This window comes from Bufo gargarizans, unplaced genomic scaffold (assembly GCF_014858855.1).
Source record: "Bufo gargarizans isolate SCDJY-AF-19 unplaced genomic scaffold, ASM1485885v1 original_scaffold_1826_pilon, whole genome shotgun sequence".
NCBI classification, from domain to species: domain Eukaryota; kingdom Metazoa; phylum Chordata; class Amphibia; order Anura; family Bufonidae; genus Bufo; species Bufo gargarizans.
Window position 1 is genome coordinate 1 of NW_025334533.1, and position 24,288 is coordinate 24,288.

At 60.4% G+C, this 24,288-nt stretch overlaps 1 protein-coding gene across 1 annotated transcript; it reads right to left on the bottom strand.

The window, feature by feature from the left end:
- Positions 1–164: 164 nt before the first annotated feature.
- On the bottom strand, positions 165–24,089 carry DENND4B (DENN domain containing 4B; the record flags this gene model as incomplete). The annotated part of the gene is made up of 19 exons (XM_044274554.1): positions 23,975–24,089; positions 17,145–17,318; positions 16,669–16,982; positions 16,345–16,597; positions 6,866–6,935; positions 6,609–6,778; positions 6,300–6,541; positions 6,111–6,177; positions 5,965–6,023; positions 3,557–3,701; positions 3,292–3,467; positions 3,094–3,194; positions 2,138–2,353; positions 1,917–2,062; positions 1,708–1,847; positions 1,491–1,614; positions 1,214–1,420; positions 412–540; positions 165–336 (listed from the first exon to the last, which is right to left on the bottom strand). Coding segments are annotated over exons 3-19 (2,713 nt in total), but the record flags the coding sequence as incomplete, so codon positions are not given.
- Between the last annotated feature and the right edge of the window lie 199 nt (positions 24,090–24,288).

Genomic DNA, 24,288 nt, shown 5'->3' on the forward strand with positions numbered 1-24,288 from the left:
CGGCGGCCAGTCTGGGGTGCAGTTATTTTCGGCGGCCAGTCTGGGGTGCAGAGTTATTTTCGGCGGCCAGTCTGGGGTGCGGATTCCCCCAAGTCTTGGAAACCTTTAATCAGAACATGTAGGGTTTGTCACTTGGGGGTCAGAGCTGGTTGAGTGTCCCTTACCTCTTGACCTGTTTTTTGCCATGTCCTCACTGGGTGGAGGAGACTCGGACCACGGTTCTTTGTGACGAAGAGGCTGACGGAACTGGGCGGCTCCCATGACCACGTTCCTCAGTTTAGCCCAGTGGAGTCGTCCACTCTGACTGCTGGACGGCCACTTGCTCTCCAGCACAGCCTGCAGGGGATACGGAGAGGTCAATACCACACCTCCCAATGCCCCCCCACCCCACGCAGCTCCCCTACAACGCACCTTATTGTAATAGCCATACGTTATGGCGTTTGGGACGATCCCGGCTTTCCTCATCTCCAGCATGACACGCACTGCCAGGACCGGTTCGCCATACTGACCGCACAGCTGCATCAGGATGCGGTAACAAACCTGGGAGGAGAGACGGAAGGATGAACTGTACCAAGACACACAGACGGGGGGGGGTCAATAACAAGGGAATGTACCAAAACTGACACAGGAGGAGGCATGCAGAATAACGCACACAGGTATCAGGCTCATTCATGTGACCGAGGCTCTTTAAAGGACCCGCAAATCAACTTCATATGAGAAGCCCAAAAATCTCATCTGTGCCATTAAGGGTGTGCTGCTGAGCGGTGTCACATGACATTTCTTTATTTCCTGCCTGCAGCTCCCAAAATCCCTTGCACGCATCCACATCACCACCAGTCCCCAGAAGGTTACCCTAACCTCTGTCTGCCATCAATATAGTCGCCAGTAAGTTCCCTAGTTAGTCTTCTTCCCCCACTGGCAGCTAAATATATTCCCAGTAAGTTCCTTCCCCTCTGGCTGCCACAAATATAGTCCCCAGTAAGTTCCCTAGTTAGTCTCCTTCCCCCACTGGCAGCTAAATATATTCCCAATAAGTTCCTTCCCCTCTGGCTGCCACAAATCTAGTCCACAGTGAAGTCCCTAGTTAGTCTCCTGCCCCCTCTGGCAGCTGAAATAGTCTCCTTTCTACTATAGCAGCCATAAATATAGCCCCTAGTAAGCTCCCAGTCAATGTCACCACAATGGGGTCTTACCGCGCATAAACACCCCTCACCTCATCGGGCAACACAACATTCTTGGTCTCCAGCTGCTTTAGCGCATCGTACGCCAACTGCAGAGCTCGCACCTTAGAGGCCGTGGCTCGGACAAACGTGGGCAGGTAGATGAACCACAGCCCATAGCAGTGCCCCAGGAGGCATTTCGCCCACATCTCGGGCATGGAGGAATAGATATGTGCCACACGCTGTGCAGATTTGATCTCCTGAGATAGAAGGTCGGCAGGTTAGGATCACAGCCAAGCGCCTCACAGTCGCTGTTAACCGCTTCCTTACCTGTTTGGTGCGTCGCGGAGCCGGACTGCTGGGAGCACTGGTTTTTAATTGGCTCGGTGGTGCCAAAAGGAAGTCCTGGGGCAGCTCGAATAAATCTGTCTGCAGGATGGGGAAACTTTCATACCTGAGGGGGGAGAAGTACGGGACGGACTCAGCAGGGGGCGCTACAACATACACAAGACCATAAAATGGCGCAGTAAATCGGATAAAGTCTGACTTGTAACGCGCTGGCGGTTCTGTCCCGTTCGGGTCCATCGGTTGCTCCGCCGGCATGATGAACACTGTGTGCTCGCTCCGTTGAGACTCGTCCAGCTCCACCAAGTGCAGGTCCTCCATTTTCTCCCCTTCCACTTGCACCTAGAAAGTAGAGCTTTAGAATTCGAGGGGGCCATGAAGTTGGCGGAACCTGGGGACGGGCGCACTTACCTTCTCCACGCAGTTGTCAAAAAACTCGAGCGAAGCTTGGCGGTCGCTGACGAAGGAGCAATCCTCTATGAACTGCATGAACATCTGCGTCTTCACCATCTGGGCGTAGAACTTCTGGTGAGCGCGGTCTCTGGACTTCCTGAACCCTGCAGGCGGTCACAGCGCCGCGTCACTTCTGCTCCCCGTTACCAGCCTCCTCCCCCACCCTTGTGCTCACCTACCCTCCAGGTTGAACAGGTTGCTGGAGTCCCGCGTCCTCTCTGAGGGGGCCTGGGTTATCGGCAGCAGGTAGGAGCGGTAGCCTTTGAAGAGACAGGCCATGAAGCGCAGGAAGGAGGCGCGCACGTCCAGCTCCAGCTGCTTCCGCCGCCCGTAAATCAGGTCGTAATCTTTCAGCAGAAATTCTAAGGATGCTTCTTCCATGGGCTTGTTATACACTGAAGGGGGCAAAACCGAGATGGGGAGGGTATAAATAAAACGCACATATATACCACATGCTATACAATCCCTCTGTATGGAAGAGCGCGACAGACACTGCCATATACAATCCCTAGTCAGTCCCCTTCCCCCCCTGGCAGCTGAAATATCATCTTTCAGTAGAAATATGCTTGAGAGACTGAGGGCGGCAAAGCCAAGATGGGGGAGGAAACAAGTAAAACACACATACACACTGCATGGTATACAATCCCTCTGTATGGAAGAGCGCGACAGACACTGCCATATAAGTTTCCTAGTCAGTCTCCTTCCCCTTCTGGCAGCTGAAATATCATCTTTCAGTAGAAAGACGCTTGAGAGACTGAGGGCGGCAAAGCCAAGATGGGGGAGGAAACAAGTAAAACACACTGCATGGTATACAATCCCTCTGTAGGGAACAGTGCGGCAGACACCTCCATATAAATCCCTAGTCAGTCTCCTTCCCCCCCTGGCAGCTGAAATCATATCCTTCAGTAGAAATATGCTTGAGAGACTGAGGGCGGCAAAGCCAAGATAGGGGAGGAAACAAGTAAAACACACTGCATGGTATACAATCCCTCTGTAGGGAACAGTGCGGCAGACACCTTCATATAAGTTTCCTAGTCAGTCTCCTTCCCCTGCTGGCAGCTGAAATATAGACTGATGGACATGTCTGAAGCATGCAGCGGGAGCTTTCCAGATGCAAGTGTGAAAGCGGCCTTACTCTCGTCCAGCTGCTTGTGCAGGTCGCTCAGGCAGTTGCGCAGCACCTTGCAGGGTTTGCGCGGCAGCATCTGATACGAAGGGATTTTCTTCTCTTCACTCCTGGAATAGAAGTAAGACATGGAGCAGCGGCTTCAGTGCTCTTCACCAACGTGTGCCCTCCATGACTGCCGCCATCCTGCACCCCGGTCACACTTACTGGAACAGAGTATTGGTGTCCAGGTCCACGCACAGGACGTCTTGTGGGGGGTCGTGGAGGTCAAAGTAGCTGGAATGGATCCCCACGATGAATGGTACGGGAGCACAGAGGACGTCAGAGAGGGTGAGGGGGCAGAGTGGGATGTAAGGGCACTGCCAGCGGAGCGGGAAGATGATCTGCAGAGACAGGAGGAAGGGCCAGTCAGAACACAACGCTGCCCCCCCCCCCACCCGCAGACCAGTATATGACGGCACGGAGCACGCACCGACACCAGGGCTTCTCCAACGCTGGTCAGCACGTCCGGCCTCTGAGAGTGGATCAGCAGCTTCTGCTCGGTCACTACGGCCAGGAGCAAGGTCACCGCGTTCTCCGGGCCCAGATTCTGCAGGAACGTCACATAACTGGCCCCGCTGCAACAAGAGAACCAGGTCAGAGCGGGGGTTAATGCAACATATCCACAGCCTCATTACACCCCCCTCCCCCAGGGGGAGACCCCGCCTCATTACACCGCCCCTCCCTCCCCCAGGGGGAGACCCCGCCTCATTACACCGCCCCCCCCTCCCCCAGGGGGAGACCCCGCCTCATGACGCCCCCCCTGCCTCCCCCAGGAGGAGACCCCGCCTCATGACGCCCCCCCTGCCTCCCCCAGGAGGAGACCCCGCCTCATTACACCCCCCTCCCCCAGGGGGAGACCCAGCCTCATTACCCCTCCCCCCGGGGGAGACCCAGCCTCATTACCCCTCCCCCCCCTCCCCCAGGGGGAGACCCAGCCTCATTACCCCTCCCCCCCTCCCCCAGGGGGGAACCCAGCCTCATTACCCTCCCCCCCCTCCCCAGGGGGAGACCCAGCCTCATTACCCCTCCCCCCCCCTCCCCAGGGGGAGACCCAGCCTCATTACCCCTCCCCCCTCCCCAGGGGGAGACCCAGCCTCATTACCCCTCCCCCCCCTCCCCCAGGGGAGACCCAGCCTCATTACCCCCTCCCCCCCTCCCCCAGGGGGAGACCCAGCCTCATTACCCTCCCCCCCCTCCCCCAGGGGGAGACCCAGCCTCATTACCCCTCCCCCCCCTCCCCCAGGGGAGACCCCAGCCTCATTACCCCTCCCCCCCCCTCCCCAGGGGGAGACCCAGCCTCATTACCCCTCCCCCCCCCCTCCCCAGGGGGAGACCCAGCCTCATTACCCTACCCCACCCCTCCCAGGGGAGACCCAGCCCTCATTACCCCTCCCCCCCCCTCCCCCAGGGGGAGACCCAGCCTCATTACCCCTCCCCCCCCCCTCCCCCAGGGGGAGACCCAGCCTCATTACCCCTCCCCCCCCCCTCCCCCAGGGGAGACCCAGCCTCATTAACCCCTCCCCCCCCCCTCCCCCAGGGGGAGACCCAGCCTCATTACCCCTCCCCCCCCTCCACCAGGGGGAGACCCAGCCTCATTACCCCTCCCCCCCTCCCCAATGGGGAGGACCCAGCCTCATTACCCCTCCCCCCCCTCCCCTCCCCCAGGAGGAGACCCAGCCTCATTACCCCTCCCCCCACCCTCCCCCAGGAGGAGACCCAGCCTCATTAACCCTCCCCCCCCTCCCCCAGGAGGACACCCAGGCTCATTACCCCCCCCCCCCCCTTCCCCAGGAGGACAACCCAGCCTCATTACCCCCCCCCCTCCCCCAGGAGGAGACCCCAGCCTCATTACCCCCCCCCCTCCCCCAGGAGGAGACCCCGCCTCATTACCCCCCCCCCTCCCCAGGAGGAGACCCCGCCTCATTACCCCCCCCCCTCCCCCAGGAGGAGACCCCGCCTCATTACCCCCCCCCCTCCCCCAGGAGGAGACCCTGCCTCATTACCCCCCCCCCCCCCAGGAGGAGACCCCGCCTCATTACACCCCCCCTCCCCCAGGAGGAGACCCCGCCTTATTACACCCCCCAGGAGGAGACCCCGCCTTATTACACCCCCCAGGAGGAGACCCCGCCTTATTACACCCCCCAGGAGGAGACCCCGCCTTATTACACCCCCCAGGAGGAGACCCCGCCTTATTACACCCCCCAGGAGGAGACCCCGCCTTATTACACCCCCCAGGAGGAGACCCCGCCTTATTACACCCCCCAGGAGGAGACCCCGCCTTATTACACCCCCCAGGAGGAGACCCCGCCTTATTACACCCCCCAGGAGGAGACCCCGCCTTATTACACCCCCCAGGAGGAGACCCCGCCTTATTACACCCCCCAGGAGGAGACCCCGCCTTATTACACCCCCAGGAGGAGACCCCGCCTTATTACACCCCCCAGGAGGAGACCCCGCCTTATTACACCCCCCAGGAGGAGACCCCGCCTTATTACACCCCCCAGGAGGACATCTGTATGAATACCCCTGCAGTCTTATTACACTACAGCAAGGAAATCAAGACTATACCCTAATGTCTTTAGGAAACATGCAATCTACGGCCATTAGGGGCGTATCAGGCGCTGGGGTGGAGCGCTGCTGATGCCACACTTCTGCTGCCAGGCTATGTCCAGCTTCAGGGAAGCTCAGAGGGCAGAATACAGGGCGGCACACCACGTACCCTCTCCCTGCCAAGTACAGAAGGCATTTACTGCCCCCTGTGGGGGGATGTGGGTATCGCATATGGACACTCTGCCTAAGACAGAGACATGAGTTCCTGCAGATTTCCCTCCATCTTACCTGAGGGGCAGCGGTGAGGACACGGGCTGGCACAGGAGAACGTTGTCATAAGGAGACATCTGCGGGGAGAGACGAGAGGGGTCATCTTCTAGTGCCAGCCTGGTACAGAGGGTTCCTAGCTGGCACCAGGACTGAGGGGCACTCACCTGAATGAGGATGCGCGGACGCTGCGGGGAGGGGAAAGGAACATTGAACATGAAGTTTGAAACGTGTCTGTGAAGAGAAGGGAAAATGATGAGCTTTATTGGTAGAAAATCCCCAAATGCTGGACCAGGCGGGAGGCAGTCGGGGAGCTGCAGACTACTGGGCGGCGGCGGCGGCCATATTGGACTCACTTCTCTATGGGGAGCACGTGGGGTCCAGAGATGGAGTAACGATAGATGAAGGTCAGGAACTTCTGGAACACATCGAAGAACGGCCAGCGGGACAGGACGCAGATGCTCTTCTTGGTCTGGATGGACTTGCTGCTCACCGGGCGCTTGTCCACCACGCTGAGGAGGCCGAGGCGCTGGCACTGCTTCTCCGTCAGGTGCTCCCGGGGGTACTGCTCATAGAACTGGATGGCAGCACCGTACACCTGCAGGAAGGAGACGGCGTTATCCTAGAGCCCCCCCGTCGGGCGACACAGCGGGCTCAGGACTCACCTTGTCTCCGGAAGCTTCGGTCAGTACGAAGGTGGAGAAGACTGGCAGGTGGTACTTGGTGTTCAGGGACCAGCTCTCGATGGTCGCCCCCATGGGCAGGCAGAACATCGCCACCAGTTCCGGAAAAGAGAACATATCATTGTCCGTCTCAGGAAACCGGCTGATGACTCCTACAGACAAGACAGGGTTAAGTCGAGTCTACAGACCATGATCTGAGAGGTGCATGATGGGAAAGGCAAGCCTTGGCCGGGACTGACCTGCTTCATACACCAGGCTGTGCACTTTGGCCATCGCCTTCTTGTAGCAGAGGAACAGAGCCGGACCGAACTGCAGGACAGGAGAGAGCGGTCAGGGGCGGTATATGGCGGGACACGTCGCTCCCGTCTGCCACCACGGGGACGTCACCGGACCGACGAGCAAGTAGTCCTAAGCACCCCATAGAGGCATGTCTTATCCTCCAGCCACACCCCAAGCTGCTTCCTAAGCACCCCATAGAGGCATGTCCTATCCCCCAGCCACATCCCAAGCTGCTTCCTAAGCACCCCATAGAGGCATGTGCTATCCTCCAGCCACACCCCAAGCTGCTTCCTAAGCACGCCATAGAGGCATGTGCTATCCTCCAACCACATCCCAAGCTGCTTCCTAAGCACGCCATAGAGGCATGTGCTATCCTCCAACCACATCCCAAGCTGCTTCCTAAGCACGCCATAGAGGCATGTGCTATCCTCCAGCCACATCCCAAGCTGCTTCCTAAGCACGCCATAGAGGCATGTCCTATCCCCCAGCCACATCCCAAGCTGCTTCCTAAGCACGCCATAGAGGCATGTCCTATCCCCCAGCCACATCCCAAGCTGCTTCCTAAGCACCCCATAGAGGCATGTGCTATCCTCCAGCCACACCCCAAGCTGCTTCCTAAGCACCCCATAGAGGCATGTCCTATCCCCCAGCCACATCCCAAGCTGCTTCCTAAGCACCCCATAGAGGCATGTGCTATCCTCCAGCCACACCCCAAGCTGCTTCCTAAGCACTGCTCTCACAGCATGCCCTATCCCCCAGCCACACCCCAAGCTGCTTCCTAAGCACCCCATAGAGGCATGTGCTATCCTCCAGCCACACCCCAAGCTGCTTCCTAAGCACTGCTCTCACAGCATGTCCTATCCCCCAGCCACATCCCAAGCTGCTTCCTAAGCACCCCATAGAGGCATGTGCTATCCTCCAACCACATCCCAAGCTGCTTCCTAAGCACGCCATAGAGGCATGTGCTATCCTCCAGCCACATCCCAAGCTGCTTCCTAAGCACGCCATAGAGGCATGTGCTATCCTCCAGCCACATCCCAAGCTGCTTCCCAAGCACGCCATAGAGGCATGTGCTATCCTCCAGCCACACCCCAAGCTGCTTCCTAAGCACTGCTCTCACAGCATGTCCTATCCCCCAGCCACATCCCAAGCTGCTTCCTAAGCACCCCATAGAGGCATGTGCTATCCTCCAACCACATCCCAAGCTGCTTCCTAAGCACGCCATAGAGGCATGTGCTATCCTCCAGCCACATCCCAAGCTGCTTCCTAAGCACGCCATAGAGGCATGTGCTATCCTCCAGCCACATCCCAAGCTGCTTCCCAAGCACCCCATAGAGGCATGTGCTATCCTCCAGCCACATCCCAAGCTGCTTCCTAAGCACCCCATAGAGGCATGTGCTATCCTCCAGCCACACCCCAAGCTGCTTCCTAAGCACTGCTCTCACAGCATGTCCTATCCCCCAGCCACATCCCAAGCTGCTTCCTAAGCACCCCATAGAGGCATGTGCTATCCTCCACCCACATCCCAAGCTGCTTCCTAAGCACGCCATAGAGGCATGTGCTATCCTCCAGCCACATCCCAAGCTGCTTCCTAAGCACGCCATAGAGGCATGTGCTATCCTCCAACCACATCCCAAGCCGCTTCCTAAGCACGCCATAGAGGCATGTGCTATCCTCCAGCCACATCCCAAGCTGCTTCCTAAGCACGCCATAGAGGCATGTGCTATCCTCCAGCCACATCCGAAGCTGCTTCCCAAGCACGCCATAGAGGCATGTGCTATCCTCCAGCCACACCCCAAGCTGCTTCCTAAGCACTGCTCTCACAGCATGTCCTATCCCCCAGCCACATCCCAAGCTGCTTCCTAAGCACCCCATAGAGGCATGTCCTATCCCCCAGCCACATCCCAAGCTGCTTCCTAAGCACCCCATAGAGGCATGTGCTATCCTCCAACCACATCCCAAGCTGCTTCCTAAGCACGCCATAGAGGCATGTGCTATCCTCCAGCCACATCCCAAGCTGCTTCCTAAGCACGCCATAGAGGCATGTGCTATCCTCCAGCCACATCCCAAGCTGCTTCCCAAGCACCCCATAGAGGCATGTCCTATCCCCCAGCCACATCCCAAGCTGCTTCCTAAGCACCCCATAGAGGCATGTGCTATCCTCCAACCACATCCCAAGCTGCTTCCTAAGCACGCCATAGAGGCATGTGCTATCCTCCAGCCACATCCCAAGCTGCTTCCTAAGCACGCCATAGAGGCATGTGCTATCCTCCAGCCACATCCCAAGCTGCTTCCCAAGCACGCCATAGAGGCATGTGCTATCCTCCAACCACATCCCAAGCTGCTTCCTAAGCACGCCATAGAGGCATGTGCTATCCTCCAGCCACATCCCAAGCTGCTTCCTAAGCACGCCATAGAGGCATGTGCTATCCTCCAGCCACATCCCAAGCTGCTTCCCAAGCACGCCATAGAGGCATGTGCTATCCTCCAACCACATCCCAAGCTGCTTCCTAAGCACCCCATAGAGGCATGTGCTATCCTCCAACCACATCCCAAGCTGCTTCCTAAGCACTGCTATCACAGCATGCCCTATCCTCCAGCCACACCCCAAGCTGCTTCCTAAGCACCCCATAGAGGCATGTGCTATCCTCCAACCACATCCCAAGCTGCTTCCTAAGCACGCCATAGAGGCATGTGCTATCCTCCAACCACATCCCAAGCTGCTTCCCAAGCACGCCATAGAGGCATGTGCTAACCTCCAGCCACATCCCAAGCTGCTTCCTAAGCACCCCATAGAGGCATGTGCTATCCTCCAGCCACATCCCAAGCTGCTTCCTAAGCACCCCATAGAGGCATGTCCTATCCCCCAGCCACATCCCAAGCTGCTTCCTAAGCACTGCTATCACAGCATGCCCTATCCTCCAGCCACATCCCAAGCTGCTTCCTAAGCACCCCATAGAGGCATGTGCTATCCTACAAACCACATCCCAAGCTGCTTCCTAAGCACGCCATAGAGGCATGTGCTATCCTCCAGCCACATCCCAAGCTGCTTCCCAAGCACGCCATAGAGGCATGTGCTATCCTCCAGCCACATCCCAAGCTGCTTCCTAAGCACGCCATAGAGGCATGTGCTATCCTCCAGCCACATCCCAAGCTGCTTCCCAAGCACGCCATAGAGGCATGTGCTAACCTCCAGCCACATCCCAAGCTGCTTCCTAAGCACCCCATAGAGGCATGTGCTATCCTCCAGCCACATCCCAAGCTGCTTCCTAAGCACCCCATAGAGGCATGTGCTATCCTCCAGCCACATCCCAAGCTGCTTCCTAAGCACGCCATAGAGGCATGTGCTATCCTCCAGCCACATCCCAAGCTGCTTCCTAAGCACCCCATAGAGGCATGTGCTATCCTCCAGCCACATCCCAAGCTGCTTCCTAAGCACTGCTATCACAGCATGCCCTATCCTCCAGCCACATCCCAAGCTGCTTCCTAAGCACTGCTATCACAGCATGCCCTATCCTCCAGCCACATCCCAAGCTGTTTCCTAAGCACTGCTATCACAGCATGCCCTATCCTCCAGCCACATCCCAAGCTGTTTCCTAAGCACTGCTCTCACAGCATGCCCTATCCTCCAGCCACATCCCAAGCTGTTTCCTAAGCACTGCTCTCACAGCATGCCCTATCCTCCAGCCACATCCCAAGCTGTTTCCTAAGCACTGCTATCACAGCATGCCCTATCCCCCAGCCACATCCCAAGCTGTTTCCTAAGCACTGCTATCACATCATGTCCTATCCTCCACCCACATCCCAAGCTGCTTCCTAAGCACGCCATAGAGGCATGTGCTATCCTCCAACCACATCCCAAGCTGCTTCCTAAGCACCCCATAGAGGCATGTGCTATCCTCCAACCACATCCCAAGCTGCTTCCCAAGCACGCCATAGAGGCATGTGCTAACCTCCAGCCACATCCCAAGCTGCTTCCTAAGCACCCCATAGAGGCATGTGCTATCCTCCAGCCACATCCCAAGCTGCTTCCTAAGCACCCCATAGAGGCATGTCCTATCCCCCAGCCACATCCCAAGCTGCTTCCTAAGCACTGCTATCACAGCATGCCCTATCCTCCAGCCACATCCCAAGCTGCTTCCTAAGCACCCCATAGAGGCATGTGCTATCCTCCAGCCACATCCCAAGCTGCTTCCCAAGCACGCCATAGAGGCATGTGCTATCCTCCAGCCACATCCCAAGCTGCTTCCTAAGCACGCCATAGAGGCATGTGCTATCCTCCAGCCACATCCCAAGCTGCTTCCCAAGCACGCCATAGAGGCATGTGCTAACCTCCAGCCACATCCCAAGCTGCTTCCTAAGCACCCCATAGAGGCATGTGCTATCCTCCAGCCACATCCCAAGCTGCTTCCTAAGCACCCCATAGAGGCATGTGCTATCCTCCAGCCACATCCCAAGCTGCTTCCTAAGCACGCCATAGAGGCATGTGCTATCCTCCAGCCACATCCCAAGCTGCTTCCTAAGCACCCCATAGAGGCATGTGCTATCCTCCAGCCACATCCCAAGCTGCTTCCTAAGCACCCCATAGAGGCATGTGCTATCCTCCAGCCACATCCCAAGCTGCTTCCTAAGCACCCCATAGAGGCATGTGCTAACCTCCAGCCACATCCCAAGCTGCTTCCTAAGCACGCCATAGAGGCATGTGCTATCCTCCAGCCACATCCCAAGCTGCTTCCTAAGCACCCCATAGAGGCATGTGCTATCCTCCAGCCACATCCCAAGCTGCTTCCTAAGCACCCCATAGAGGCATGTGCTAACCTCCAGCCACATCCCAAGCTGCTTCCTAAGCACCCCATAGAGGCATGTGCTATCCTCCAGCCACATCCCAAGCTGCTTCCTAAGCACCCCATAGAGGCATGTCCTATCCCCCAGCCACATCCCAAGCTGCTTCCTAAGCACTGCTATCACAGCATGCCCTATCCTCCAGCCACATCCCAAGCTGCTTCCTAAGCACCCCATAGAGGCATGTGCTAACCTCCAGCCACATCCCAAGCTGCTTCCTAAGCACGCCATAGAGGCATGTGCTATCCTCCAGCCACATCCCAAGCTGCTTCCCAAGCACTGCTATCACAGCATGCCCTATCCTCCAGCCACATCCCAAGCTGCTTCCTAAGCACCCCATAGAGGCATGTCCTATCCCCCAGCCACATCCCAAGCTGCTTCCTAAGCACCCCATAGAGGCATGTGCTATCCTCCAACCACATCCCAAGCTGCTTCCTAAGCACCCCATAGAGGCATGTCCTATCCCCCAGCCACATCCCAAGCTGCTTCCTAAGCACCCCATAGAGGCATGTGCTATCCTCCAGCCACATCCCAAGCTGCTTCCTAAGCACGCCATAGAGGCATGTCCTATCCTCCAGCCACATCCCAAGCTGCTTCCCAAGCACGCCATAGAGGCATGTGCTAACCTCCAGCCACATCCCAAGCTGCTTCCTAAGCACCCCATAGAGGCATGTGCTATCCTCCAGCCACATCCCAAGCTGCTTCCCAAGCACGCCATAGAGGCATGTGCTAACCTCCAGCCACATCCCAAGCTGCTTCCTAAGCACCCCATAGAGGCATGTGCTAACCTCCAGCCACATCCCAAGCTGCTTCCTAAGCACCCCATAGAGGCATGTGCTATCCCCCAGCCACATCCCAAGCTGCTTCCCAAGCACGCCATAGAGGCATGTGCTATCCTCCAACCACATCCCAAGCTGCTTCCTAAGCACCCCATAGAGGCATGTGCTATCCCCCAGCCACATCCCAAGCTGCTTCCTAAGCACTGCTATCACAGCATGCCCTATCCTCCAGCCACATCCCAAGCTGCTTCCTAAGCACCCCATAGAGGCATGTGCTATCCTCCAGCCACACCCCAAGCTGCTTCCTAAGCACTGCTCTCACAGCATGTCCTATCCCCCAGCCACATCCCAAGCTGCTTCCTAAGCACCCCATAGAGGCATGTGCTATCCTCCAGCCACATCCCAAGCTGCTTCCTAAGCACCCCATAGAGGCATGTGCTAACCTCCAGCCACATCCCAAGCTGCTTCCTAAGCACGCCATAGAGGCATGTGCTATCCTCCAGCCACATCCCAAGCTGCTTCCTAAGCACCCCATAGAGGCATGTGCTATCCTCCAACCACATCCCAAGCTGCTTCCTAAGCACGCCATAGAGGCATGTCCTATCCCCCAGCCACATCCCAAGCTGCTTCCTAAGCACTGCTATCACAGCATGCCCTATCCTCCAGCCACATCCCAAGCTGCTTCCTAAGCACCCCATAGAGGCATGTGCTATCCTCCAGCCACATCCCAAGCTGCTTCCTAAGCACGCCATAGAGGCATGTGCTATCCTCCAGCCACATCCCAAGCTGCTTCCCAAGCACGCCATAGAGGCATGTGCTAACCTCCAGCCACATCCCAAGCTGCTTCCTAAGCACTGCTATCACAGCATGCCCTATCCCCCAGCCACATCCCAAGCTGCTTCCTAAGCACCCCATAGAGGCATGTCCTATCCCCCAGCCACATCCCAAGCTGCTTCCTAAGCACCCCATAGAGGCATGTGCTATCCTCCAGCCACATCCCAAGCTGCTTCCTAAGCACGCCATAGAGGCATGTGCTATCCTCCAGCCACATCCCAAGCTGCTTCCCAAGCACGCCATAGAGGCATGTGCTATCCTCCAACCACATCCCAAGCTGCTTCCTAAGCACCCCATAGAGGCATGTGCTAACCTCCAGCCACATCCCAAGCTGCTTCCTAAGCACCCCATAGAGGCATGTCCTATCCCCCAGCCACATCCCAAGCTGCTTCCTAAGCACGCCATAGAGGCATGTGCTATCCTCCAGCCACATCCCAAGCTGCTTCCTAAGCACGCCATAGAGGCATGTGCTATCCTCCAGCCACATCCCAAGCTGCTTCCTAAGCACCCCATAGAGGCATGTGCTAACCTCCAGCCACATCCCAAGCTGCTTCCTAAGCACCCCATAGAGGCATGTCCTATCCCCCAGCCACATCCCAAGCTGCTTCCTAAGCACTGCTCTCACAGCATGCCCTATCCCCCAGCCACATCCCAAGCTGCTTCCTAAGCACCCCATAGAGGCATGCCCTATCCTCCAGCCACATCCCAAGCTGCTTCCTAAGCACCCCATAGAGGCATGTGCTATCCTACAAACCACATCCCAAGCTGCTTCCTAAGCACCCCATAGAGGCATGTGCTATCCTCCAGCCACACCCCAAGCTGCTTCCTAAGCACCCCATAGAGGCATGTGCTATCCTCCAGCCACACCCCAAGCTGCTTCCTAAGCACCCCATAGAGGCATGTGCTATCCTACAAACCACATCCCAAGCTGCTTCCTAAGCACGCCATAGAGGCATGTGCTATCCTCCAGCCACATCCCAAGCTGCTTCCTAAGCACCCCATAGAGGCATGTGCTATCCTACAAACCACATCCCAAGCTGCTTCCTAAGCACGCCATAGAGGCATGTGCTATCCTCCAGCCACATCCCAAGCTGTTTCCTAAGCACTGCTATCACAGCATGCCCTATCCTCCAGCCACATCCCAAGCTGTTTCCTAAGCACTGCTCTCACAGCATGCCCTATCCTCCAGCCACATCCCAAGCTGTTTCCTAAGCACTGCTCTCACAGCATGCCCTATCCTCCAGCCACATCCCAAGCTGCTTCCTAAGCACTGCTATCACAGCATGCCCTATCCCCCAGCCACATCCCAAGCTGTTTCCTAAGCACTGCTCTCACAGCATGCCCTATCCTCCAGCCACATCCCAAGCTGTTTCCTAAGCACTGCTCTCACAGCATGCCCTATCCTCCAGCCACATCCCAAGCTGCTTCCTAAGCACTGCTATCACAGCATGCCCTATCCCCCAGCCACATCCCAAGCTGTTTCCTAAGCACTGCTCTCACAGCATGCCCTATCCTCCAGCCACATCCCAAGCTGCTTCCTAAGCACTGCTATCACAGCATGCCCTATCCTCCAGCCACATCCCAAGCTGTTTCCTAAGCACTGCTCTCACAGCATGCCCTATCCTCCAGCCACATCCCAAGCTGTTTCCTAAGCACTGCTCTCACAGCATGCCCTATCCTCCAGCCACATCCCAAGCTGTTTCCTAAGCACTGCTCTCACAGCATGCCCTATCCTCCAGCCACATCCCAAGCTGCTTCCTAAGCACTGCTATCACAGCATGCCCTATCCCCCAGCCACATCCCAAGCTGTTTCCTAAGCACTGCTCTCACAGCATGCCCTATCCTCCAGCCACATCCCAAGCTGTTTCCTAAGCACTGCTCTCACAGCATGCCCTATCCCCCAGCCACATCCCAAGCTGTTTCCTAAGCACTGCTCTCACAGCATGCCCTATCCTCCAGCCACATCCCAAGCTGTTTCCTAAGCACTGCTCTCACAGCATGCCCTATCCTCCAGCCACATCCCAAGCTGTTTCCTAAGCACTGCTCTCACAGCATGCCCTATCCTCCAGCCACATCCCAAGCTGTTTCCTAAGCACTGCTATCACAGCATGCCCTATCCCCCAGCCACATCCCAAGCTGCTTCCTAAGCACTGCTATCACAGCATGCCCTATCCTCCAGCCACATCCCAAGCTGTTTCCTAAGCACTGCTCTCACAGCATGCCCTATCCTCCAGCCACATCCCAAGCTGTTTCCTAAGCACTGCTCTCACAGCATGCCCTATCCTCCAGCCACATCCCAAGCTGTTTCCTAAGCACTGCTCTCACAGCATGCCCTATCCTCCAGCCACATCCCAAGCTGTTTCCTAAGCACTGCTCTCACAGCATGCCCTATCCCCCAGCCACATCCCAAGCTGCTTCCTTAGCACTGCTCTCACAGCATGCCCTATCCTCCAGCCACATCCCAAGCTGTTTCCTAAGCACTGCTCTCACAGCATGCCCTATCCTCCAGCCACATCCCAAGCTGTTTCCTAAGCACTGCTCTCACAGCATGCCCTATCCCCCAGCCACATCCCAAGCTGTTTCCTAAGCACTGCTCTCACAGCATGCCCTATCCTCCAGCCACATCCCAAGCTGCTTCCTTAGCACTGCTCTCACATCATGTCCTATCCTCCACCCACATCCAAAGCTGCTTCAAAAACACTGCTCAAACATCTCTCATACCCTGCCCACATCCAAAGCAGCTTCCTAAATACTGCCCTACCTTCATGCCTTATATTCCATCCACATACAAAGTGGCTTCCAAAATACTGCTTTCTCATGTCTTATACTCTGCCCACATCCAAAGCTGCCTCCTACATCTCGTCTTAGACCCTGCTCACATCTACAGTAGCTTCTCCTACTCTGGCCACATCCGGAGCAGTGAATGATCGGGGCTGGCTGGCACTGGAGTGGTGCCCTGTGAGGGTGGCGGGGGCACGGCTCACCATGCTGGTGTTGAGGTTGCGGTCCACCTTGCAGAAGGTGTGGGGGGTGCTGTCGCCCTTGTTGGGGTTTATGATGCAGATGTCCATCACCCCCAGGGTGTTCAGCCCCAGCGACTCCGGTGCCCGCTTGTAGGTGAGGAAGGTCTTGGGATGGCCGGGGGCACCAGAGCTCAGGTTGGCAGAGTGGCTGTAGGGCGTGGTGTCGATCACCTGGCAGCCGGGCCGCAGAGTCTCCTTACCCTCATAGTAGACCCTGGGAAGAAGAGACATCCATGTTGACATAGCGCCCGCACAGGCCACAGCGCGGCACGGTCCGCTCCTCACCCCAGCTCTGTGATGGGCGTCTTGTCCCGGCTGCGGCAGTAGCACAGGTACATCTGCTGGTTGGTGATGAAGCTGGCGCTGAGGTCGGCCGAGTGGCCCCCCGGGGTCTTCTCAATGCAGGTGAATCCATGGGGCACCTCCTCGGACTGGGACCGGATGATGACCGCCACATCCGTCACAGGTTCCGCCGGCCGCGACAGTCTCTGGCGGTTCTCCTCTTCCAGCGGCCGAGATGTCGCCGTTAACCCCGCGACCACAAAGTAATCCACCAGCTTCGGTGGCCCCTCCTCCATCATGACTGCATCTCATGGGCGCTGTGGGAACGCAAGGAGGGCAAATGTTAAAGGGGCCCACCCACATCACAAGGGGCCCGTGGGACTTCATATATAGCTGTGGCTGGGAGGACAACTCCCATCAGGTCAGGGGATCGCCCCCAGAAGCAGGAGCCCCCCACAAGACCAGGGGCAGCGACTCACCCAGAAAGGTCCTCGCCGCTCATCACTTCCTCCCAGATCTATCGTGTGTGGAGCTCCGCATTAGACGGGGGCGCTGAGCGCGGGAGCAGAGAGGACGGGGGGCGCTGAGCACGGGAGCCGGGAGGACAAGGGGGGCGCTCAGCACGGGAGCCGGGAGGACAAGGGGGGCACCAGCTGAAAGTGAGAGAGAGAGAGTGAAAACAGGAAGACGCGGCCACTTCCTGACACCGTCACCCGCACGGCCAAAACTGCACACTCAGTGGAATGCTGGGAAAAAACTGCAGCGGGCACCGTCTGAGCCTGGCCACGGACAGCAGGTGCCAGTCTATGATGCCAGGGTGATCACACAGGGACAAGGGGGTCAACACGGGCTGCAGCTGGCATGTAGAAGGGCATGCAGCCATCTTCCAGGGTAGTGGAGCGCGGCATGAATGAGCGCCCGCACCTGTCACCCCCTGCAAGGTCCCTAAAAATAACCCCCAGGTTATAAATACACCCGAGGCGCGGGCACAGGAATCATACACCTCCTGCTGGCAGCGATGGGGCGGAGCATAGAACACCAGGCCCCACCCACAGGGTCTAAATGGGAAATCTCATGCGGGCACCTCACACACAAACATGTGCCCCCCCATTAATGTGAGACACCCTCTCCCGGGAACTTCTCCCACACACCCCCCTCCGGCACCCCGGGAACGTCTCCCACACACACACCCCCCTCCGGCACCCCGGGAACGTCTCCCACACACACACCCCCCTCCGGCACCCCGGGAACGTCTCCCACACACACACCCCCCTCCGGCACCCCGGGAACGTCTCCCACACACACACCCCCCTCCGGCACCCCGGGAACGTCTCCCACACACACACCCCCCTCCGGCACCCCGGGAACGTCTCCCACACACACCCCCCCTCCGGCACCCCGGGAACGTCTCCCACACACACACCCCCCTCCGGCACCCCGGGAACGTCTCCCACACACACACCCCCCTCCGGCACCCCGGGAACGTCTCCCACACACACACCCCCTCCGGCACCCGGGAACGTCTCCCACACACACACCCCTCCGGCACCCCGGGAACGTCTCCCACACACACACCCCCCCCGGACTCCCACCCCCCTCCGGCAACCCCGGAACGTCTCCCACACACACACCCCTCCTCCGGCACCCCGGGAACGTCCTCCCCACACACACCCCCTCCGGCACCCCGGGAACGTCTCCCACACACACACCCCCTCCGGCACCCCGGAACGTCTCCCACACACACACCCCCCTCCGGCACCCCTGGAACGTCTCCCACACACACCACCCCCCTCCGGCACCCCGGGAACGTCTCCCACACACCCCCCTCCGGCACCCCCGGGAACGTCTCCCACACACACCCCCCCTCCGGCAACCCCGGGAACGTCTCCCACACACACCCCCCTCCGGCACCCCGGGAACGTCTCCCACACACACACCCCCCTCCGGCACCCCGGGAACGTCTCCCACACACACACCCCCTCCGGCACCCCGGGAAACGTCTCCCACACACACACCCCCCTCCGCACCCCGGGAACGTCTCCCACACACACACCCCCCTCCGGCACCCCGGGAACGTCTCCCACACACACACCCCCCTCCGGCACCCCGGGAACGTCTCCCACACACACACCCCCCTCCGGCACCCCGGGACGTCTCCCACACACCCCCCTCCGGCACCCCGGGAACGTCTCCCCACACACACCCCCCCTCCGGCAACCCCGGGAACGTCTCCCACACACCCCCCTCCGGCACCCCGGGAACGTACTCTCCCACACACAACCCCCCTCCGGCACCCCGGGAACGTCTCCCACACACCCCCCTCCGGCACCCCGGGAACGTCTCTCCCCACACACACACCCCCCTCCGGCAGCCCCGGGAACTCTCCCACACACACACCCCCCTCCGGCACCCCGGAACGTCTCCCACACACCCCCCTCCGGCACCCCGGGAACGTCTCTCCCAAACACACACCCCCCTCCGCGGCACCCCGGGAACGTCTCTCCCACACACACACCCACCCACCCCCCCTCCGGCACCCCGGGAACGTCTCCCACACACACACACCCACCCACCCCCCCTCCGCACCCCAGGAACGTCTCCCACACACACACACACCCCCCTCCGGCACCCCAGGAACGTCTCCCACACACACACACACCCCCCTCCGGCACCCCGGGAACGTCTCCCACACACACACACACACCCCCCTCCGGCACCCCGGGAACGTCTCCCACACACACACACACACCCCCCTCCGGCACCCCGGAACGTCTCCCACACACACACCCCCCTCCGGCACCCCGGGAACATCTCCCACACACACACACACACGCCCCCTCCGGCACCCCGGGAACGTCTCCCACACACACAACCCTCCGGCACCCCGGAAACGTCTCCCACACACACCCCTCCGGCACCCCGGGAACGTCTCCCCCACACACCCCTCCGGCACCCCGGGAACATCTCCCACAAACGCCCCCTCCGGCACCCCGGGAACGTCTCCCACACACACACGCCCCCTCCGGCACCCCGGGAACATCTCCCACAAACGCCCCCTCCGGCACCCCGGGAACGTCTCCCACACACACACGCCCCCTCCGGCACCCCGGGAACGTCTCCCACACACACACGCCCCCTCCGGCACCCCGGGAACGTCTCCCACACACACACACAACCCTCCGGCACCCCGGGAACGTCTCCCACACACACACACAACCCTCCGGCACCCCGGGAACGCCTCCCACACACACCCCTCCGGCACCCCGGGAACGCCTCCCACACACACCCCTCCGGCACCCCGGGAACGTCTCCCACACACACCCCTCCGGCACCCCGGGAACGTCTCCCACACACCCCCCCCTCCGGCACCCCGGGAACGTCTCCCACACACACACACAACCCTCCGGCACCCCTGGAACGTCTCCCACAAACGCCCCCTCTGGCACCCCAGGAACGTCTCCCACAAACGCCCCCTCCGGCACCCCGGGAAGGTCTCCCACACACACACACACACCCCCCCCCTCCGGCACCCCGGAACGTCACACACACACACACACACACCCCCCCCCCTCCGGCACCCCGGGAACGTCTCCCACACACCCCCCCTCCGGCACCCCGGGAACGTCTCCCACACACACACACACCCCTCCGGCACCCCTGGAACGTCTCCCACAAACACACCCCCCTCCGCACCCCGGGAACGTCTCCCACAAACGCCCCCTCCGGCACCCCGGGAACGTCTCCCACACACACACACACACGCCCCCTCCTGCAACCCCGGGAACGTCTCCCACACACACAACCCTCCGGCACCCCGGAAACGTCTCCCACACACCCCCCTCCGGCACCCCGGGAACGTCTCCCACACACACACACACCCCCCTCCGGCACCCCGGGAACGTCTCCCACACACACAACCCTCCGGCACCCCGGAAACGTCTCCCCACACACACCCCTCCGGCACCCCGGGAACGTCTCCCACACACACACCCCCCTCCGGCACCCCGGGAACGTCTCCCCCACACACACCACCCCCTCCGGCACCCCGGGAACGTCTCCCACACACACACACACCCCCCTCCGCACCCCGGGAGACGTCTCCCACACACACACACACCCCCCCTCCGGCACCCCGGAACGTCTCCCACAACATCACACGCCCCCTCCGGGACTCCCCCCCTCGGCACCCGGGAAACGTCTCCACACACACACACGAACCCTCCGGCACCCCGGAACGTCTCCACACACACACACACAACCCTCCGGCACCCCGGGAACGTCTCCCACACACACACACAACCCTCCGGCACCCCGGGGAACGTCTCCCCACAACACACCAACAACCCTCCGGCACCCCGGGAACGTCTCCCACACACACACACAAACCCTCCGGGCACCCCGGGAAACTCTCCCACACACACACACAACCCTCCGGCACCCCGGGAACGTCTCCCACACACACACACAACCCTCCGGCACCCCGGGGAACGTCTCCCACACACACCACAACCCTCCGGCACCCCGGGAACGTCTCCCACACAACCACAACCCTCCGGCACACCCGGGAACGCCTCCCACACACACCCCTCCGCACCCCGGGAACGCCTCCCACACACACCCCTCCGGCACCCCGTGAACGTCTCCCACACACACTTCTCCGGCACCCCGGGAACGTCTCCACACACACCCCTCCGCACCCCGGTAACGTCTCCCACACACACACACACCCCTCCGGCACCCCGGGAACGTCTCCCACACACACACCTCTCCGGCACCCCGGGAACGTCTCCCACACACACACACACCCCTCCGGCACCCCGGAACGTCTCCCACACACACACACACCCCTCCGGCACCCCGGGAACGTCTCCCACACACACCCTCCGGCACCCCGGGAACGTCTCCCACACACACCCCTCCGGCACCCCGGGAACGTCTCCCACACACACCCCTCCGGCACCCCGGGAACATCTCCCACACACACCCCTCCGGCACCCCGGGAACGCCTCCCACACACACCCCTCCGGCACCCCGGGAACGTCTCCCACAACACACCCCTCCGGCACCCCGGGAACGTCTCCCACACACACACCACCCCTCCGGCACCCCGGGAACGTCTCCCACACACACACCTCCTCCGGCACCCCGGGAACGTCTCCCACACACACACACACACAACCCCTCCGCACCCCGGGAACGGTCTCCCACACACACACACACACACCTCTCCGGCACCCCGGGAACGTCTCCCACAACAACACACACCCCCTCCGGCACCCCTGGAACGTCTCCCACAACACACACACCCCCCCTCCGGCACCCCGGGAACGTCTCCCACAAACACAACATACCCCCCTCCGGCACCCGGAAAACGTCTCCCACACACACACACCACACACACACACCCACCCCCCCTCCGGCACCCCGGGAACGTCTCCCACACACACACCACCCCCCTCCTGCACCCCGGGACGTCTCCCACACACACACACACCCCCCCTCCGGCACCCCCGGGAACGTCTCCCACACACACACACACACACACACACACACACACACACACACACACACCCCCTCCGGCACCCCGGGAACGTCTCCCCAAACGCCCCCTCCGGCACCCCGGGAACATCTCCCACAAACGGCCCCTCCGGCACCCCGTGAACGTCTCCCACACACACACCCCCTCCGGCACCCGGGAACGCTCCCACACACACACCCCCTCCGGCACCCCGGGAACGGTCACACACACACACACACACACACCCCCTCCGGCACCCCGGGAACGTCTCCCACACACACACACCAACCCTCCGGCACCCCGGAAACGGCTCCCACACACACCCCTCCGGCACCCCGGGAACGTCTCCCACACACACCCCTCCGGCACCCCGGGAACGTCTCCCACAAACGCCCCCTCCGGCACCCCGGGAACGTCTCCCCCACACACCGCCCCCTCCGTCACCCCGGTAACGTCTCCCACACACACACGCCCCCTCCGGCACCCCGGGAACATCTCCCACAAACGCCCCCCTCCGTCACCCCGGGAACGTCTCCCACACACACACGCCCCCTCCGGCACCCCGGGAACGTCTCCCACACACACACACACCCTCCGGCACCCCGGGAACGTCTCCACACACACACACAACCCTCCGGCACCCCGGGAACGCCTCCCACACACACCCCTCCGGCACCCCGGGAACGCCTCCCACACACACCCCTCCGGCACCCCCGGGAACGCCTCCCACACACACCCCTCCGGCACCCCGGGAACGTCTCCCACAAACGCCCCCTCCGGCACCCCGGGAACGTCTCCCACACACACACACACACACGCCCCCTCCGGCACCCCGGGAACGTCTCCCACACACAAACCCTCCGGCACCCCGGAAACGTCTCCCACACACACCCCTCCGGCACCCCGGGAACGTCTCCCACACACACCCCTCCGGCACCCCGGGAACATCTCCCACAAACGCCCCCTCCGGCACCCCGGGAACATCTCCCACAAACGCCCCCTCCGGCACCCCGGGAACATCTCCCACAAACGCCCCCTTCGGCACCCCGGGAACGTCTCCCACACACACACGCCCCCTCCGGCACCCCGGGAACGTCTCCCACACACACACGCCCCCTCCGGCACCCCGGGAACGTCTCCCACACACACACACACACACAACCCTCCGGCACCCCGGGAACGTCTCCCACACACACACACAACCCTCCGGCACCCCGGGAACGCCTCCCACACACACCCCTCCGGCACCCCGGGAACGTCTCCCACACACACACACACACACCCCCCTCCGGCACCCCGGGAACGTCCCCCCCACACACACCCCTCCGGCACCCCCGGAACGTCTCCCACACACACACCCCGGGAACGTCTCTCACACACACACACACACACACACACACACACACACCCCCCCCCCCTCCGGCACCCCGGGAACGTCTCCCACACACACACACACCCCCCTCCGGCACCCCGGGAACGTCTCCCACACACACACCCCCCTCCGGCACCCCGGGAACGTCAGACACCCCTGATGTATCTCCAACCCCCCAGCACCCCGGGAATGACTCCCACAGACCGCCACACACTGCCACTGCACCCCAAGATGAGGCCCATAGACCCCCTCCCCCTATCCACTGCACCCCAAGATGAGGCCCATAGACCCCCTCCCCCTATCCACTGCACCCCAAGATGAGGCCCATAGACCCCCTCCCCCTATCCACTGCACCCCAAAACCTCCTCACAGCACCCACAATCTATGCCCTGCACCACCCCAGTCTGCTCGGCCCTTACCACCTCACCCCCCGTTCACATCTCCAGAGCCCCCGGTGACAGCTCCCGGTCTACGCTGCTGTCACTCAGCCCACCATAGAGCGCTCATAATCCTGCAGAGGGGCTGCATGTCACCAAAGAGACGCCAACCTGGGATAGGACGGCTACAGTTGCCATGGCGATTGGCGGGCTGTGATATTTTCTAAGCAAAGAGCGTTGGCTGTTTACCATCGATGGTGCGGTATGACGGACAGAGCGGCTTCTCCTACGTATATTTGAACTATAGAGCGACCTCTAGTGCCGGCGCCAGTGTAATCGCACCGTAGAGCGGGTTG